General features: G+C 44.6%; 3 protein-coding genes across 5 annotated transcripts in view; 2 read left to right on the top strand and 1 right to left on the bottom strand.

Annotated features, from left to right (window-relative positions):
* Positions 1 to 2,649: 2,649 nt before the first annotated feature.
* On the bottom strand, positions 2,650 to 3,578 carry LOC120957527 (uncharacterized). The gene is made up of 2 exons (XM_040379775.2): positions 3,169 to 3,578; positions 2,650 to 3,070 (listed from the first exon to the last, which is right to left on the bottom strand). Exons 1-2 carry the CDS (start codon positions 3,416 to 3,418, stop codon positions 2,754 to 2,756), a joined length of 567 nt encoding a protein of 188 aa, XP_040235709.2. The 5' UTR covers positions 3,419 to 3,578; the 3' UTR covers positions 2,650 to 2,753.
* Positions 3,579 to 6,265: 2,687 nt separating this feature from the next.
* On the top strand, positions 6,266 to 8,659 carry LOC120954600 (uncharacterized). Its single transcript, XM_040374677.2, has 2 exons — positions 6,266 to 7,951; positions 8,034 to 8,659. Exons 1-2 carry the CDS (start codon positions 7,627 to 7,629, stop codon positions 8,477 to 8,479), a joined length of 771 nt encoding a protein of 256 aa, XP_040230611.2. The 5' UTR covers positions 6,266 to 7,626; the 3' UTR covers positions 8,480 to 8,659.
* A 1,596-nt stretch (positions 8,660 to 10,255) lies between these two features.
* The window catches only part of LOC120954598 (vesicular glutamate transporter 1), a 27,772-nt gene continuing 18,275 nt past the window's right edge, over positions 10,256 to 19,752 (top strand). Inside the window, exons 1-2 of one of the 3 annotated variants that reach the window (XM_049608595.1) lie at positions 10,256 to 11,200; positions 11,898 to 12,183. In XM_049608595.1, coding sequence (XP_049464552.1) covers positions 12,134 to 12,183 — 50 coding nt within the window. In that variant the 5' untranslated portion in view covers positions 10,256 to 11,200; positions 11,898 to 12,133. Of the gene's footprint in view, positions 11,201 to 11,640; positions 11,815 to 11,897; positions 12,184 to 19,752 lie in introns of those variants that run through there. The other 2 variants (XM_040374673.2, XM_049608596.1) reach the window with 2 other exon arrangements.

Below are 19,752 nucleotides of genomic sequence, written 5' to 3'. Positions count from 1 at the left end.
CCAATTGTAATATTTAATTAGTTATCGCACCCTGTTGTTTGTAATTTACTTCATCACGTGCCCCTCCAAAACAAAGAAAGAATGCTCCCCAGCACAGTAATTGGACCAGTTGGTATGATGGGCCGGTGTGCAACAATTAGCGCGCTGAGCGTCATCGCGCGTTCGAACAGCAGCTGGAATGCGTGTGAGTGTGAGACACCTTTTGAGGTGTTGGAAGCACTTGGTGGTGCAGTAGTTTAGGAGATGCCACGTGCGCCCAGAGTCCCAGTCCGTTGTTCGAAAAGGGCCGTACAGTTCGTAGCATGATAAGGCACATTTAGGGCGCCAAAGAGCACAGATTTCATGAAACATCCATGCTGAGGAGGAGCAAGGATGCTGAGGTTCTCGGCAAGACAAGAGCTAATTTAATCGAAATCGGTTAAAACGGAAAGCGTTCGTAAGTTTTGGAAGCGCGTAACGCACCATGTGAACGGTAAAAAAGTGGGAGAAATTCGAAAACGGCAACCAATATGCCAAGTGTGGAACGAAACTTAACGATGCTGTGAGGGGAGACGTATTAAGAGGACAATAAGGAAAGCAAACAAACATACACAAAAACACAAAACAAACCATGCACCCACAAAAACAAATACAACATACAAAATGCAAAATAAACCCATTACTAAAAGAAACTTAAAGCTTAAAGTGTGTGTGAAGAGATACGAAAGAAGAAGCTTCCGAATTGGGAACTGTAAAAATGTAAGTAAAAATCAAGCTTTACAGCTTCCCACCGGCGACGTGGTGTCAATCGAAAGAAACTATAACCCGAATTATTAGCATTTACCGCAATAAATCAATCCCGTTCTGCCCTGATTGGGCACCAATTTGCGATCTCCTCCTTCTTCTGCTGCTGCTGTTGCACCCCAAACTGCACTTTGCAAACACGGGCGAATGGGGCGAATTGTTCGGTCATTTGTGTGCTGCTACCTGCGGATGTGCTGCTACCAGCATTCCCTCACCATCGTTTGGGGCAGCAGGATACCGGCCGTAGCCGCTTATTAAATAATAATAACCAGGCCGCAAAGCAGAGCTCCACAGTCGCCTTCGAAAAGCAGACACAATGTTTCGTTCGTGCGGTCGTGTTTTGGGGAGGGCGCCCGCTACGAAAGAAGACATAAATGGCAGGACTGGTAGGATTCCCCGAAAGTCCTGAGCGCAACCAAACACGCACTCACGCACACAAACACATCGCCATCGGTCACTGGTTATGTTTTTTTTGGGTTGGGGCCCTGAAGAATGGCGCCTAAATTGCGAAAGAAGACTTGGCCGGTCTTTCGAACGAAAGAGGTGAAGAGAAGGAGGGGCTGAAGGGAACACGAAAAGCGCTGTGTAAAGGGCCCAATAAAACATCTGTCCATCTGTGTCTTCTGGCGCTGGGCTCTTGATGGTATGCTTTCGGTTTCGCCTGCCGAGCGCGGTTCTCGCGAGGGCGCCGTGTTTACCAACAAGTTGGCGAGCGAGTGTCGATGCAGTTTTTGCAGGGTGGCTTGCAGGGTGGCTGGGTAAATCTGTCTGAGCCGAGCATCAGTTCAGTCGATGGGTAAATATTGTTCGGAAATTGATTTTCCCATACGAACGTCGTGATGAATAATATCCCAACACTTGATTGAGAGGGAAAGATAAGTAAGTGTTCTGTCATCTGCTTGAATGATATGTTAAACATGTCAATGCCGTGCTTGGACTTTCCCAGCGCCATCAATAGGACATCGTCATTGGATTCGTGGTAATTTCGTACACTCAGCTATTGTTTTGCTCCAAACAGTGAGGAAACTATGCGGGGGGAAAAACAGTCTGGTTAATTAATCGACGCTTTCGGACTGAACAGAGTCTGGCCTAGCGGCCACGGTTGACATATTTATGCTTAATGGCGCCCGATTCAGGATTCAATTGCGCGGACCAAAACAGCTGTCGAGTGGACTGTAGATTGAATTGAATCACAGTTTCACAATTCAGCATTACTAAACTGCCGTACTCCTGTTCTTTTCTTTGTGTGTTTGCTTCCCTCCACCACAAACAGTCAATGTGTCTTTCAACGGAAAAGGGCACATTACTGCAGCTGACTGCATTCTAGCGCCGGTACAGTACGTCTCGCTGCCGTGGCTGAGCAAATCGTAGCAGGCGAGGGAAAAATGCATAAGCGCTTGCTTTATGAACCATAAAATTGTTGCTACTGGAAACGCACGCCACTGGACAGAGCACAGCCCCTACAGACAGACACAAACACTTGGTTGACGCGTTTCGACCGAGCTTATCACTTTTGGAGATTAAATTTTTGGATTTTCAGCAGTGCATTGTGTGTAAATGTGTGTATGGAAGGGATGAGAGGAGTAAGTTAGTAAGTTTCCAGTTTGGACGTTTTGGAACCAACATCATCGACAGGATGCCTCGGCAACAACCCATTTCACTGTCTGCTTGTCTATTGCGCACGACTGGGTTTTGAATGTTGTTATCATTTTCATCCCATTTGCTGGCGTTTGGTTGATCGTGAAGGATCAGACCCGCTCACATAGGACAAAAAAGAACCTACCGAGTTGAAGTTGAAACAGTGAGGTCTGGGACACACAAAAAGCGGTGAAGCAGTATCTACACAATTTGTACTTTGATTGCTTGGCTTGCCTGTTTTTGAGTAAGTGTGTGGGACAAAAGCAACAATATAGAAGCAAAAAAAATGGTACAAAATAAAATACGCACAATCAGCGACTCTCTGCTCTTCTTCATCGTGCTCGGTCGAACGATTCCCCTGGCTGGATGCGGTACGTGAGTGTGGTGCCGTTTTGCAGCAGGGCGAAAACAATTTCCGTATCCGTCGACACCGACGTCCCCGTTGGCAGCCTGCTCCCGTCTAGTGGCTTCATAATTTCGTAAGTTTTGCCACCATCGTCAAACTCGTTGATGCGCGCCAGGGCCCACCGGGTTTCGCGTAGTCGCGGCTCCGACGGTTTGACTCTCCGGGCCGGTGCTGCGTTCACCTTCCGCGCATACCGTTGACCGTTCTGCCGGCGAGACTGAACAATTGCGTCAATGATAAGATCTAGGACGAACACGAAAAGGGGGTAGGGAGGAGAAGCTCTTAAATAATAGTACGCCGGATCGCTGGATGATAAAACATTGCCGCGCACTGCGTCTTACCCATCTCGTCGGGCGAAAGCTTCGCTGCTGGTGGTTCGAAGGTTGCAGGTGAGGGAGTGTTCGGCTCGAGCGGGGGTAAAGTTTCACAGGACCGGTAGAAGCTGGCACTCCGGACCGGCACTCTGGGCGTATCTTTGCACCTTCGAAAGCAGTCAATCATGCGATCCACTCCGTAGAGCACGGAATCGTCCAGCGTTGGGCCGAAAAGTTTCAACCGCAAATCGTGCAAGTTGACACCGTTTCCACTCATAGCTTGTGTTTGTGTTTATGGATAGTTGAACACCAACATTGGGAAGTTTCTTACGGTAGGGAGATAAAAAAAAGAAATCACTGTTGATAAATTTTGAAAATACAAACAGCAAAACAGGAGACCGACTGTTTTGCAGCGCGAACTAAAATGTGTTTTGATGAAAGTGGACTGTCTACGGTTACTTGGATTTGTGTTGCCACATACAAGAGAGTTATGTTTTTGCATCTTTGTTTAACATTTTAAGAAAGGCACGAAAACTTTATTGCATTGAAAAAATGTAAACAAAATAGTATTAAAACATTTGATAAACGAAAAATGCTTCCTCTACACTGCATTCAAGAATTCAAAATGCAACAAACTAACGCTAGAGCGTAACGCTTCGCGTAACATTTAGCCAAGACACAGACCCGCGTAACGCTACACGGTTGCCATAAAATTAAGCTTTCGTTGATATAAAAGCGTACTGCACCCCTAAAGCAGGGTTAGTGTGCAAGTTTTTAGCTGTTGTTTGAGCTTTCGTGATTCTTCTGTATTTTGAGAATATAAAAAAGTTGAAATGATTTATATGTTTTTCATGTTGAAAGAGGCGAAAGAACTCCGCAGGAGCCAAAGCCTCTCTAAACCATACTAACAACAACATTTTTCATGTTGTTTACCAAAGCATTATACTTTTTGTGAACAATTATAACTGATAATTGCCATGAAAGGATGATAATAATAATATAATATAATTTACCTGAAAAGTATTATAACATGACAAGGAATTTTCACATAGGTTTTACAGTTTTTCCTTCCTGCATTGAAGAATTGCACAATTGATTTGCAATTGATTCATTCGTTGTCAGTTTCATATGATGTTTCATGTGAATAGGATTCTTTGTATGTTTTATTTGATCATAAAATGTGTGGTAAGGTGACATAAATCAGTTAGCTGTCTGTTGATTAAAATATCCGAGCAGCTTTGCATCATAAACACGTACAACTTTGATTTATTCTTCTCGCGTGGAAAGTTCCTGCAATAATCATCAAGAAAACGACAACTCGTTCATTATTGCTAGTTTACTCAATGGTGCGTAGTGTTGATGCTAGTGTACAAATTAAATTTCATCTTGTAGTTGAAATAGATTGTCACAAAGCATTCTAAAGAAAACGTAAAAAAGGCATTTAAAAACAAAACTACCAACACTTCTGCGAGAGTGTTGTGTAATCGAAAAGCGAATCCCACTCACTCCAGCAAAGGAAAACATTTGAAACGAAATGAAGGGTTTCAAAAGACCCTCTTTCTAAAGCCCTCACCAAAAGAAATGGCAAAAAGCTTGCCAAACCACGACTGCCCAAGAAAATCGATACACAAAACCCAGAACGATAATTTTCCCAACCCCGGCAAGAAAAGCAACACGCAGTATGGCGTAATTCGAAAAACGTTCTTGCTGTACGCAAACGCTCTACTTCGTGGTGTTCTTGTTCCTTTTGGCCCGCGTTGCGTTGTCGACGCTTTCCATCTTTGCTCGGCGCTCGGGCAACCCAGCATGGCAACCGAAAATGGTACCCAGAATGTATCCATATCAACCCGAAAGGGGGGCCATTTCTGGGGCAACTGATGCGAACGTAACAATTGCGTTCGGGCAGTACATAGAATCTCACCGGAGTAGGCGGAGTTTAGACGAGCAGTGTTGGTGTAGTAGCTGCGACAACACCGGTCGTTGAGAACGGCGGTGCGGTGCAACGGTGGGTGGACTTTTTCACAGGATTCGACCATGTGGGTGTGAGTGAGATTGTGCTGCTGTAAATTAGTTCGCAGGTCATTAAAATGTGATTCCGACAGCGACAGCGGGAATTGCAAATATTGGGTGTATTTTGTAGAATTTCAAGGCTGTTGCAGCAGCTGCTGGCGCTGTGTTCCAATGCGCATCCGTCAGTGTCTAGAAATGATGGCCGAGACACGAGTGGGTACAATTCTTAGTGCATTCCAATCGGGGTAAAGTTACATAAGACATGCAAATATAAGATTCACTGGAAAAGAAATTAGAAGCCATTAGAATGCAAAGGAGTTGGCTGGCAGTGATTGCGCGCGGGAGTGGTGTGGGCTTCCGAGTATGGAAGCAATCTGTAGAAGAAGTTTAGATGAAGTATAACGAGCGAATTCTTGAAATTTTTGTCGTAAGTTTTACATAGAACGTATAAAATGTATAAAAGATGAATACTAGGTACGTCTAGAGCTTGTTACAACGAATTGAGTTAATTAAATTCATAAAACAAGTGTAAATGCATGATATCTAGCCATCAGACTGTTTTTAGATGTTCGATGTCACAAATATTTAAGAAAAGCATAGAAAATCGGTATACAATCGGCTGCTATGTACTCATTATTTCTTTAGGAATTGTATGAGCCAAATCAGTGTGGTATAAGATAAATATCTTCTTCAATATATGTAATATTTCTTTATTATTGTTTGAGTCTTGGCGTTACTTGATGATTTTTGGTGTACTTAGGATGTGTTCCATAGTCCTCTCTACTTACAAAACATACAGCTCATTTTAAAACGCCTGATATGCACATTTTTCTTCATTTGTAAACCTCTTTCATGCATTCTGTTTGCGCTAGTTATTGCGTCATCGCAAGCAAATGCAAAAATACCTTTTTCCGCCTACTTAACTCCATGTTAAGTTACTATGGAAGCGATGATATGGTCCAACGAGCTTCAGCAATGCATTTTCGCCTGTGCCCGGTAAAACATCCCGGGAGCTCTATGACAACGTATTGAAGAAGGTGTATCAAAACTTTCTTACAAAATGCTCTTTAATAGTTAGCACGTAAATAGTATTCAAAGGGGTTGCTATACCAGCAGCAAGCCTAAAACTATGAGAACGTCCTGCCGCTGTTTAATACCTTCAAGAGAGCACCAATAGCTCTTGCCACCACTCATTTCCCTCTATCGACATTCTCATCACACTCCCCTTGGATGCGAGAGTTAACACTGGTTAAGTGACTGTTTGAACGACTTTATTAACTTCCGCCGTGACCGATGGAAAAGATTCGAGCAATGTGTTGTCAACATCCTAGTCCGCTTGTTCCAGGCCGAATCAAACCATCAACATCGCCGGCCTCGTGTGTAGGGTTCATTCAGACGTTGGCTGCGTCTTTTGGCGGGGACGAAAAAAAAAGGATGACGCATGATGGTTTCCCTTTTTGGTCACGTGGTCGGAGGAAGAGAAAAAATGAAGAGAGATATTACTCTACTGCATGTGTGTGTATGTGTGTGTGTGAGTCTCCTGTGTTTGTGTGATGATGTTTGAGGAGAATAACGAGGGTTGTGGAGTGAAGTGGCAATAAGTTGGCACCAACGCCGCTGCTTGCAGATTGGGACGTCAAAGGGATGGAGTGTCACGAATGCTTTGGCCGCGTGTCGGTTTGCGATCGACTGGAACGGTGAATGGGGAAATGGGAAGGGGGCAAATATAGATTGGAATGGATGAAATAGAGCCAGAAGCGACGAGCGTGTCTTGCAAAGCAAAGAGCATAAGAACGTAAAAAAAGGTGGACACGCAGTATTTAATCGAGTGTGGCACACTGATAACGTTCGAAAGAGAATTGGGTATGCCTTTATTAGAACCAAGCGGTTTGTTGCACGCTGCGATGTACTATGATTGATAGTAGTGTTTGGTGTGTTGCGCTGTAGTACAAAACATCCCCCCAGAACGATGCGTACTGTTACACGATGTAGAACATGCCGTTCCAACGTAAGCTAGACTACCGTTACTTTCATTAAGCGACCAAGAATCGATAACGCACGACGCTTCTATCGTGAAATGTTTTTGGCTGGCAATGCCGGCAATGTGAGACAGGAAAAACACAGCCCCTCGATAGCACGTTTTGCACGTGAGTCAAAGCTTGCAGGCATAGTAAAAGGTAGGACAAAACCTACTTCTGATACGGAAACCCGCAGAGGATGCAGTAGATCCACCGCGTGCTTGTGCCCGATGAAATTGTTTACCCGTCTGTTTGGAGCTACGGTCGCGCACGCCCTTTCCGATAAAAAAGCAGCTTACTTAAGCCGCAAACGCACGCCGCGGCACGTTTCAGTAGACAGTTCAAATGTGTCCAGCATGGGTCATACGGTAGCGGCGGTCGGTGAGTAAGCTATCTCGTGTGAGGCGAGTAAGTGTAGTCTTTCAGCCACTCCCAAGCCGTGTGTTGTGTTGTAGCGATGGTGCGATCATACGCTGCGGTACTGTTTGTGACCGTGGTGCTGCTTTTGGACGTTATTCCGGCTGTGGAGCCGTCGGCTAACTCGGTGGAACGTGTGGCCACCGTCGAGCTGCTGCCGAACGATTTGATCCAGGTGGACCGGGAGCAGGAAGAAACAATTGCCACACCGGTGCAAGTGATCGAGAAGCATGTGGAGAAAACGTGGCAAACGATCGTGAGGCAGATGCTGGCCGATACGCGCACAGGGATGAAGCACAAGCGTACACTCGGCGCACAGCCGAATACTCTAGTGGAAGCTGTACGTCTTTTAATGATGCTGTTGCGTAAGTATGGTAGAACAAGAAGCGTAGTGTAAGAATGTGATACGTTAGTTAAATTAATAAAATTTGTTTCCCTCTTCGGCAGCTTTCATTCAAGCAGGACTGATTCCACTTCCTGTATCAAGCTTGCCGGTTCAGCCCGGTGCCCTACCGGTACCAGATATGGCTGGTGTTATGAATAACCCGTTAGCAGTAGCTACAGGTGCCGCATCAATGGGTACTGCAGTGGTACCGCCAGTAGCTGCCAGCAATCCTTACACTGGCACAGCGTCTTTCCCGGGTGGTTCCAGTTTGTCACACACTCCCAACGTGCAAGATATGGCCACCGGAGGGGTTGCTGTGTATCCGGTTGGTAGTCCTAGCTATTCACAAAGTGGTTCCCCATTGTCAGGTTTTGGAAGTGCCCCTCCACCGCCCGGCTCTGTTATATCGGGACCTTCAATGATGCCTGGCTCTGGTTCTATGTTACCTGGAGGCACTAACATGAGGCCGGGACATGCTGCTGTTGGTAATGTTGCTACAGTAGGTTAGCACTCCCTTCTAGTCTCTCTTAGAAGGTTGATGTTAGTGTAAAAAGTGTTATTTTCCGTAAGTCTTCATTGATATTTCCAACCTGTTTTCGTTAGTAAACAGGTTTGGCAAATTGGACCAAAATGTTAATAAAATAAAGTAGGAAGTTATAAATGTTGAACCGTTACCTTTTTGTAATGAAATCAGGATATTTTTCATGTTTATTCACTTCACTTTAGAGAAAAATGGTGTCTTTGTTTTCATGCTAAATGTGAAGTTCGATCGTCAAGATGATGAGGGCCGGGTGATTTATTCTACAGAAGCTTCGGATTCTACAATGCCGGATAGAAGTGATTCATAAGTGGATCATTCTCCCATAACAAGATTACTGATTATACAGCTGTTTGGTACTGACATCCGACATCCAGTATAGGCCGGCGTCTTTGCACCGTAGAAGTTAGATAATCTTCATCTTAACTTAAGCTTGCTTTAATAAATTGCTGAATAATACACTAATAAAGCAGTTAGAACAAACGTTTAGCTATTATTTAAAGCAAAATATTTGATTGGTTTTGTCAGAAATTTTAATGTATGTTAAATCTTCTTCTTTGATATCTTCTTCTTCTTCTTTGGCACAACAACCGTTGTCGGTCAAGGGCTTCCTGTACTGGGCTCGACTTTCAGTGACTTATTTATTACCATATCAGGATAGTTCATCCTACATATGGGGTCACGTTCCATTCGGGGCTTGAACCCATGACGGGCATGTTGTTAAGTAGTACGAGTTGACGACTGTACCACCAGATCGGCCCAAATCTTTAACCTGAATCTGTGAAAATCTCTTTTTTTACTATTTTTGTTAAAAACTGATCTATTTTGCATCCTTTACAGCTTCATAGATGGAAGGATAAAAGTATATGAAGAAACAAGTACAAATTGATAAAAAAGGCCTTTATAAATATGATTACGACAGCAAAATCAGGAAAGAAAAGCGTTGTCCAACTATATAGCACGAAGCTTGTTGATACATCAACATGTTTAAAATAGATCGCCCCATTGTTTCAACACACAAAGCTTCTTTTGTTTCCCTCATATTCATGTTTCAGCTCGATGAAAGCTTCATCACCTTCATCCATCGCAAAGAACGTAGAAGGTGACATTTCCCGCCCGATAGAACGAGTGACACATCGCTATTAGCTTGCAGGGAGCGGGTGAAAAAATACACGAATGCTAAAATTAACATGTTTTTCTGATGTATTTTTACCCATTCGTGGGACGTTTAAATAAAGTCCACTTTTCCATTAAACTCGCCGTCTAGCCGGTAATGTAATTTCCATCAACTTTCTCACAAACGCACAAAAACCAGACAGAAACTGGTGTGAATGTTTAATACAACTGATGTCGCAATGAAAAGAGCAGAAAAAGTCACCCACTACTACTACTACTATTGGGTTCCTTTTTTTTGTCCCACTAGGTCCCAAAATCGTGGGTCGGAAGCCATTGCGGTGTGCTGGAAACGACCCGGCCACGGCAAATTCTATCGCCGTGGACAAAAACGTTCTCTTTTTTCTAATGAAATGTGTGAAAAGCACGCAAAAGTAAGCTGAAAAACGGTTGTACATAAGCGACTGCTGGAAGGATCCTTCTGGTGCGATTCGAGCTCCACCTTCGCTGTCTTTCAGGATTGGCGCAAACGGGTGGGCCCATTATGTAAAGGTGTAGTACAAACAGGCCCGGTAGCTACTGTTACCATTCCACGGAAAACATGGGCCCCGAGATTTCGGTTGCTTCTGAGTGGCCGTCAAGGTTTTGTCGGTATGCGTGTGCGATGTGGATGTGGGTAAGGAACGATGCTCCAACACGAGGAGCCCTGCAGGGAAAGGCAAAAGGTGAGTTGTCCGGGTGACGCATGCGCTGCTTTGTAAAGGCATCAAAGTAGGCTAGAGTGGGCGAGAATGTCCCGAAGGAAGAAGCGAGAGAGCAGCTACTCGTCGGGTGAGCTGAGTCGACTGTATCGCTATTTGCGGGAAGATGCCAGACAAGGACGATCTGGAGCGCGAGCACCGTAGCCAGACGATTGCTGACCGTCGTCGGGCTAGTAGTGCGGTGTACCATTTTCGTAGCAGCTGCCGTGTGCGTTCTGCGGAGTCCGTTGCTGGCAGTTCAGTTGGATGCAAGCAGACCATCGGTGGCGCTACTAAGCGGACCATCCTTTCCATCCGGGGTGGGTCGCCATTGCCTGGGCGCAGTCTGTGGTGAGCTCCCGGGGTCCTTCCCGGACCCGGTGGACCTTCGGGTAGGGTCGACGGCGGTGGTGGCGGTAGTGGTGGGTACGGTGCGTCCATCAGGGGTAATGTAGTGTTTGCGTGCGTGCGTCCGTGTGCGAGTGTGTCGTCGGTGTACGGTGGGCCATTGACCGGGCTGGTGTTTCCGGGGTGCAGTGTTAGGGCACCGTTCTCGAGTACAACCCACAAACCAATGATGCTGTGTGCCGAGGGTGATGCAAGCCAAACGGATGGATATCAATGCAGTTGTAGCATTTCGACAGTGCATTCGTCCCAGTGCTAGGTCAGTGTGCGTTCCGTGTGTAGGTGTGTGAGGTGTGGTGTGGGCTTTTGGCTAGGAAAACAACCACGCTGCAGAATATCACGAGGTGTCAAGTTATTCTGTAAGGCACTACGATCATCCTCGAAAAAGATCTCGAAAAAAGCTGCCTAGAATATCTGGCTCCGGACAGATTGGGTAAGTATTCCAATTTTAGTGAAATTTGGGGAGTTGGTAGGCATAAAAAATGGTCCACGAATGTCCTGGATAGTTTGCGCAGACCTTAAAAAATGCTTGGTGCGCATGATCAACCTACCGGGAGGTCACAGAGCATGTCCATTGTTGATCATGTCGCTGTCAGGGGAGCCATCTTGTGCAAAAGTGTTGTGTAACGTATAAGAGTAATTGGAAAAGAACGCTTAAAAGAAACGAGTCCGGGAAGTAGTCTTGTGAGAGTTATGCAAGTTTCAATCTTTATTAGTGGAGATAGTAGCAACACAAAGTGCACAAAATCTGTAAAGTTTGAATTAGAGAGACATTTTCTTGGGAATTCTTGACGAAACAAATAATCATATAATTGGATTTATGGAGATAGAATCTGGATAATGGATATCTTATTTTTAACTGTATCATCTTTAATAGGAATCGGACGCTGACGTCATTATAAGTCAAGACCTCTGTAGAGCCATCAAAGAGGTTCTCATTGTTACACATACATAAGTCATAAGTTCATATAATATGTGGCTGGCAGAGTATGATGTAAATTCAATTCAAAATATAAACATACATAAGATCCTGAGCATACCTTCAAAGTGCGTAGTAACTTACTAAAGAGTCTGTTGTTAAGTTTATTCACATCTAAACCCTTTGTTTGTTTTTATCTCAAACTCTGCAGCTGCCGGATTTCCACCAAGATCATGATTCGGGACAGCATTACAGACTAAAACCACTACACGACCGTGCAGCTCGTTATCGGCTTCTTTGTTATCAGGCCGTCAGCACATTAGCAGCTTGCCAAAGCCTGCATTACAGCGGGAAAACCACGGCATAGGCCGATAATCAGCACCTGAGAGCACACAGAGCCCTCCAGGAGTTTCCCAGAGCAACCAGACACGGCCACACAAACGCACGATGCCAGGCTTCGCAGATATCAAGGACCGGGCGTCCAACGTTTTCGGTGGGTAAGTACAATCCGTCGTCGTAGTCGTCGAGCGAAAAACGGCAAGCATTTGTAATCCGGATTTGGGATCCACTCGAACGCACAATGAGCGTAGCGAGCGAGCAAGCGAGCGATTGTAGGATGTTTTGTTGTACGTATTGGGGAAAAAAAGCATGTTATCTTGTATACCACTACACGCGAGTACGGCCACCGGGCTTGCGTTGATCCGATTTGATGCGCTTATTGCGTTTTTGATGCGTACAATCTCGAGTCTCAAATCACTTGAAGAAGAATGCCCAGTTATGATGGAAAAGTTTGATATTAAATTGAGCATTGCAGAAACATATCGATATAGGACACGCTTCATTTGTGAGCCTTCTCAACGATTCTCAGCTTTGAGTTTAGCTCATTCGGTTGCAAGACAAAACAGTCTAAACTCTGATCGTAAAGGGTGTATGTTTTAGATAAATTAATGAAAGTTGATTATATTTTTTTCGTTCCATTTTGTAACTAGCATCGGGCGGTGTTTCCAATTGAGACACAACTACATCGACAACAAGGATGTTCCTTCCCAGCGAGGCTATCAATTTTAAGCGGATTGTACCTCGTATCTCCTAACAAAGCCAAGGATTTGTAGCAGTTTTAAACGTTTCACTGCTTGGACTTTTCCACCCGGCCACGAATTCCCTGCCTAGACTGTGCGGGATTTGTTTATAAATGACTAAAGTACATGTTTCGCTTTCATCGGTTACGCCCACTCTGGTGGCAAACTGCTTTGCATCTCTTTGCATCAACGCTGCAGAGTGCTGTGGGTTGGGCTGGCTGCTGTCCCTGTCGCCCTGTTTAATAGAATTTACTTATGATAATACCTCCTAATGGGGATCCTAATGGGGAGATTATTTACCAGCGCAACGAATACCACGAAAAGGGGTTTTAAAGGGGGAAGAGGGAACGGGAGCTGCTTACCACCCTCCCGAGGAAAGTGTGACTAGAGAAATTGTAAGGTACAATATCAGCATAGACACGACGCACACTCACAACCACAACCTCAACCTCCAAACTGCTTCTGGGCGGGCGGGTTCGATCGGAAAACGCTGCTGGGTGGAGTCGGCACTGACGGTTGATGGACGCATTTTGAATTTAATTAAGCAGCCGCCGAGTACGAGGAAAGGGTGTTACCATCCATCCGGGTGGCACCGTTTCCGGTGTTACTGTGTGCACTCGAACGGGTCCCGCAGATAAAGAGATTTATGCACAAAAAAGGCTGTGCGAGCTGTGTGGAATGAATGGAATGGGGGATCTTTTTTACAGCGCTTTGTGTATTGGTAAAGAAGTTGCAAGGAGCTGTAGCTTTAGGGCATTATTTAATGAAGCGAAATCTGTGCACGTTTTGTTATTAGCCTCTTGAGCGGCTAAATGGTGAGCGGAGTACTCGCTGTTTGTTACACTTTAAAAGGACATCCTCGGGGCTAGCTGTGCAAAAGTATTCGAGATGCGTCAGAAATCAAAGAACGGTTCATAGGCCCTCGTCCAGGCTGGAACGCATGGAAGGAATATAAATATAAAATATGATACGGTTATGCGAATGGAATTGAACACCAATATGAGCCGCGACGCCGCAACGCCGCATCAAACGGCACGTGCACGCAGGCCAATTTCGTTACGGTACGGTTGCACTAATGCGGACACTATGTTCACAGCTTCCGTTTTGATCCAGCACCAGTGTGAGTGTGATTTCCTGTTCTTTGGGAGCAATACTTTTAGCTTCAAGCGAGCCCACGATTTGTATGTTTGCCACACCGTTCGTTCAATAGTGAAGTTCTAATTCGACCCCCGGGGAACAATTTGTTTTGGTCGTATCCTGGTTTGCTCCGTCCGTCTGAGTTGAAGGAGAAACAATCAGTAGAAGTTTTTTGTTTGGAGATGTGTTTGGAGGCGTTTAATCTTCCCCCGCGGAGATGTCCAACTTAAGCCACCTACTGAGCGGTACTGAGATTTATGATGGCTTACTTCCTTCGTAGTTAAGTTTGATATCACCAAGTTGTCACTGTTTATTGGTTGTCTCTTGTTGCAGTACCTTGGGTTGATAATTTAATTTAAATCCTCATAAGTTCTCGAAATACTGCTCGTGGTCTTCTTCTAGATATAGAGCGTTCTCTTTATCGATGTGTTTATTATTCCTTCTTGAAAGGCCATAAATATTCAATCATTTGTACGATACTGCCTATAAAAACAGCGCTACCATGTTTTTTTCCCCATTTTGGTAAGCAAAGCCACCACCAAATCTGGCCGATTTCCCACTTTCTCCGACCGCATCGTATTGCAGCGGCAGTAGAAACGATTTATCATTTTGACTGACCGGCTCGGTGGCGCCAAACTGATATCTTTGCTCATCTTTTCCTCCCCTTCCCACTGGTCGAGATCTTTGCTTTCTCGACGATTCTCGCGCGACCGAATTTCCTACTTCGACCATCACCATCGTTGCGAATAGAAAGAAGAACCAACAAAACTGGCACCGCTTTTCTTCCGACGGCACGCTGGCGACAAGAGCACTAATAACCGATGTTATTCCCTTTGCTCGGCCAGAAATGGTGAGGGGTGGTGGAAGGTTAGAGATGAGCCAAAATAAAGTCATGTTCTTGCTTTGCAGTAGCACTCCCTTCCCCGTTTCGTTCATTCACGCAGAAAGCTAGAACTATTCGCGTAAGTTCTTCTCGCTGGCGCGGTTCCAAACGTGGTCGGGCCGTCCGTCCGCAACCATAAAAAAGAATTGCCAGACTTTTTGGCGAGACTGGCGACTTTTTGGCGGCACCGTATTCTAGCGGCTGTGCGGCTTGTGCGAGTCGAGAGCGATTGTCTGTGGTGAAGTGTGTCGCCTTTGCGTCATGGCATGAATGGCGCGCCAGCTTCTGTACTGCCCCGGGAGCGTTACTGCGTTTGTGGATGGAAATTCGGTCAATCGATAACTCTTGCTTATTTTCCCCCATCCTAAAACTATCCCTCTCGGTATGAGAGACGTGCACGCCAATTGCAAATAAGTGCTAAAATAGGTGATGGAAAATGGGAAAACATCCGTAACCAGAGTGGTAATTGTTTTTAACGGCTTTCAATCTGCATTTACTTATCAACCACGCTTGATGTGGCCACGGTGGTGAAAATGAATCTGTGCACAATGAGCGGTAGGATGCACAGCCGTTCTGTAGGGAATCCCTTGTAAAAAGAATCTTACCCCTGCTCTTGTACACAAGTGTAACTAAAGCGGTGATTACAAGAACAGCAGGAAAAACACAACCCAAAAAAACACACATTCAAACGGGGAAGGGAAACGAATAGACAGTTTTACCCCTTTTTTCGGGGTATAGTTCAGAACTTGCTGCCAGGACACTAGCGAACAGCGACAACACAACACTGCTTTGATTGTTGTATGTATGAGTGATACAGCAACGAAGAGGAAGAAGGAATCCTGTGCCGGATGAACCATTTCAACAACCGAAGCAATTTAATCACGTTAATGGATTTCATTGTTGTACCGGCGAGTGAGATCCATTTGCTTTTAGCTCAACGAGCTGAAGGTGTATCGAGGGAGCGTGTTGTGGCGTAATGTGTTTGCAGTCGTATGAACAACATGGAGCAGGCTCGTGCATCGTTTCAGGACATTTAAACAGGGGTTTTGCAGGTGTAAGGACAACGATAATTTCGAAAAAGCTTGATTGCAAAATTGTATCTCGTTAAACACTTTTAAATGCTATATTATTGCTAAACGTTGTAGTGTCTTTTCACTTAAACTCGCACAAAAACTGTCATTCCAAAATAAATGGGACTCTTCTACCACTCACCAGCGTGCCTGAGTAGCAGGATTAAGGAATGTAACGATCGCTGCTTTGCATAAATGTCTCGCAATTTACATATATTTAACAAATGCGCTCGATGATATTTGCACTAGCGAGTGTATTTGTCGAGCGGTTCAGTTCAGTTTCCCCTGAATCTTCAAGCTGATATTGATTGCCATTCGTCTTGGATTCTGTCCTCCACCCTCAAAAAAGAGCGAGCGAGAAAAGATAGAAAATTTCGGCAGGAGCAAGACAAAAAAAAAACATTCCCACATCGACCCGGATGTAATAATGTCATCGAAGAAGTAATCGCGAGCATGGCAAATAAAAGTAAAATAACGGTTTGCATTAAAATTCAATACGACGGGAACAAATTTTATCAAAATGAGCCTCCCGTTTGGTGAGAATCAGGAAGGAACCACAACAAAAAAACCAACGAAATAGTTGCCCAAGGATCAGAAACGATGCGACAACGAGCAATTCCCACAGCGAAGTAGCGTATCGATGATAGCCATTGTGGTACAAGTGGTACAAGCGTTCATATTAGTCATTTTGGTCACGTATTTTCACTCTCGCACAGTTTAGCTCTCGAGTGGTTTATTAAGTTCTCAAAAGAATGGATCGGAAATGGTGTTTTTTTTTGGTTTTTCGATGGGTGTGGATTGCCGATAGCCCCCAAAATGTGTGCTTTTGTGTGGTGTTGTGGTTGTGCTGTTGTGGCTGTAAGTTATCCTTGAAGTTATCCGATTATTGACGAATGACCGAGGCATACCGACACTCGGTGGACGATACGGGGAAGCATATTGTCACGGATTTTTCGGAATAAATTGAAGGACGTTGGCTTATGCGTGACTATTTTTGATCAGAAAAAGGAACAAAAAATGTTGTATTTTATAATTCGTAACAAAAAATCATTTAAAGCAATTCAATTACCGAAACGTAAAGATTTTCTGTAATCAACATCGATGCGATTATACCTCTAACAGTGATATACAATCAGTTTGGTAATGTGGTAAGCAAAATATACATTCAAAAGAGCGACAAACGTCCAGCAAGCAAGAAACCCATGCTGCGAGGGAGCGTTGCGGTTCCGTCCCATAAATTGCAAGATGAAAGAATGTGCAAGCAAAGTTATAATCGGATTTACAATCTACCACAACCGGCCGCGTGGTAGAGAAATATTTGTAAAGCTACATCAGCAAAAAGGACTGTTAAAGAGGACACATTTTTCGCATAATCTTGTATGACGGTAGTTGAACAACTTGGGACGGAACTACTGAGAAGAAGCAGGATACACTTATTATAAAGTTTATACATAACCGTTGACTATAAAATCTTGTTAAAGACAAAAATGGAATTTTCTATTTATTTTTTTTCAACCACAAAGACTATCCCTTTTTGAATTTTTTGCCGCACTGGTGGAAAATTCATGGTCCGGAAACTAAACTCCAGCTCGAGGGGCGAGGCTGAGAATAAGCGTCCGTACGAACCCCACCAAAACTTGTTCGCAAAATGATGATGACGATGCTGATGAAGTTGATCATAAATTGTGGTATCATATACATTTTTTACGGATCGATAAAACGAGCATTCTTTCAGATTCTTGCTCCCTCAAAAAACGGTCCATAACGAATGGTGTGATTAATTAAAGCAAGTGAAGCATGAAATTGATTTGTTAGTCAAAAGTGGAAAAGCCTGGCAGCGCCCTGCGCTGCTGTGAACGTGATGTGACTTGTGGATTGCACACATATACTTTTTTTTTAAATATTTTCTGTCCACGCTTCGAATAATAGCACACGGTTGGAAGCAAAAGTCCAATTAGATAAATGCAACTGACCACCATTATGGTGATTGTTGTCACCGGCACTGACCAGATGTGGTCCACTGAGTCCTCGTATGAGAAGAATGGAAAATGGGTTGTTTTTTTTCGATCCTTCTCAACCATGTGTTCACTACCACTACTCTAATCGTTGTAAAATGGAACATCATTCAGTCGTCTTTTTTCCACCGGTGGATGCTACTACGTCACCATGGGCTACTTCATCGTGAAAAGATCCTTGAGATGGTATCGTATCAAAAGTGTGCTTCCGAGTATCTTGATTTTTCCTCGTCTCGTATGAACGGGAAATCCCTTTCATTGTGGCCCGTTTCGTTGGATACAGTAAACAGCCAGAGCACAAGCACACACACACACACCGCCGCCTACATACCTCGAGAGTCATCGATACACACTTGGGACGTGCGCGCTTGTATCCTCCACGTGCGTTGGTTTGTTGCCGTTTTGAACGGTTCCACTGGTATGGTGTCGTCCTTTAAAGGACGCAAATGCACGAAGCTGATGACGATGATGATGGGGCTGTCCTATTATCACGCCACTGTCGGGGGCTGCCGGTGTTAAGGCTCATCGGTCTCAGGAGGGAGCTCGGATGAATGTGTATAATTTTGCACCGCTTAGCAATCCGTCGGAATAAAATAAATCACACAAGAAAACATCCATCTACCACATGCTGCGTTCCATTGAGGCGGTTTCTGAATGGGACGCCGGGATAAAGCGAGTCGGCGGCCACTAAGCGGCTTTCGGTGGTGGCTCTGGCTTTGGCTGAATGGTTGGTATGATAATGAATCGGTTCTACTTCTTTTTTTGCTGGTTGGTGGTTAGAAAAGGGGTTCCACAGGAGGCTTACAGTTGCCGAGTCGAGTTGCATTAAAACGTTTGATGTGGTGGTAGAGACTTACGGTCAGAATCAAAGAACAAAAGGGAATATTGAATTGTTTAGAGCAAAAAGAGAAGCTTATTAGGGTTTAACCACAATGTATGGAATAGTTTTGGAGGACAAATCATTAGAAAACATCCTTGTTTGCTTGGTTAGTTGTTCAACTAAATTAGTTCGTCGTACTTTAGCCTTGATTAAGATTGATGGAAAATCGTTAAAAAAAACTTTGAAAGTATTCAATAATCAAATTAAAACTAGCTAGAGACTGACTCCCTTCCGACTGATTGAATCAGAAGCAAATCAATTAACGCCGTCCTCACCGTGCGCCCTTCACTCTCTCCCCGTTCTTCTCTCTCTCTCTCTAATGATAATTAATATCGCAAGAAAAACCTTCTGAGATAATCATCTCGAACATCATTTTGTCTTGCCAGCCTTGCCTAGACAACCAGAATAGAAGCACTGCAAGTGACGAAATGGAAAAACGAAGAAGGTAAAACTTTTCAAACAATGATCTATTGCGGAAGGAGCGGTTACCGAGGGGACAAGCGGGATGAAATGAGTACTTTTATCTTAATCAGCATTTTCAAGCGAACCAGGCCGCTCTTATGTTTAAAGAGTGACGTTAAATTTCATTCACCGTGAAGTGTGCGTGGCACATCGAATCAGGAATTAACCACCACGAAGTAAAAAGGACCAGGAGGGTGTCCTTGCCCATCACCATCTAGATGGAACGAGGGTCTGTTGGTCTGATGTCTCACTTTTCTCAATGGCCCTACCGTTGCTACCGTTGTTGACGAGGCCGTTTTCCTCCCTTGCTCTCATTAACACGCTGTTAAAACCCTTGTGTGTGTAATGGTGGGAAAGCATGGTGGGTGGCAGGGCAGGGCAGCCCAACAAGTGACAAAGCGTGATGTGTTCTGGATGAGGTAAATCATTGTGGTGTAACGGTGGGTATCTCGCTGGAACGTGATACAGTTGATGTTCCCAACCCAAACCATCCCAACCACTATGGATGTTTGGGAAAGTTCGCTGTCGGGGTTCCATTTT

The sequence above is a fragment of the Anopheles coluzzii genome, chromosome 3 (genome assembly GCF_943734685.1).
Source record: "Anopheles coluzzii chromosome 3, AcolN3, whole genome shotgun sequence".
Taxonomy (NCBI): Eukaryota; Metazoa; Arthropoda; class Insecta; order Diptera; family Culicidae; genus Anopheles; species Anopheles coluzzii.
Note: the sequence above shows the minus strand (reverse complement) of the source record. Positions and strands in the feature narration are given on the sequence as shown.

Coding starts and splice junctions, on each gene's coding strand:
- LOC120957527 (XM_040379775.2), bottom strand. CDS start 3,418: ATGAGTGGAAACGGTGTCAACTTGCACGATTTGCGGTTGAAACTTTTC. Junction 3,071..3,168: donor GCTTTCGCCCGACGAGATGG/GTAAGACGCAGT, acceptor TGTTCGTCCTAG/ATCTTATCATTGACGCAATT.
- LOC120954600 (XM_040374677.2), top strand. CDS start 7,627: ATGGTGCGATCATACGCTGCGGTACTGTTTGTGACCGTGGTGCTGCTT. Junction 7,952..8,033: donor TCTTTTAATGATGCTGTTGC/GTAAGTATGGTA, acceptor CCTCTTCGGCAG/CTTTCATTCAAGCAGGACTG.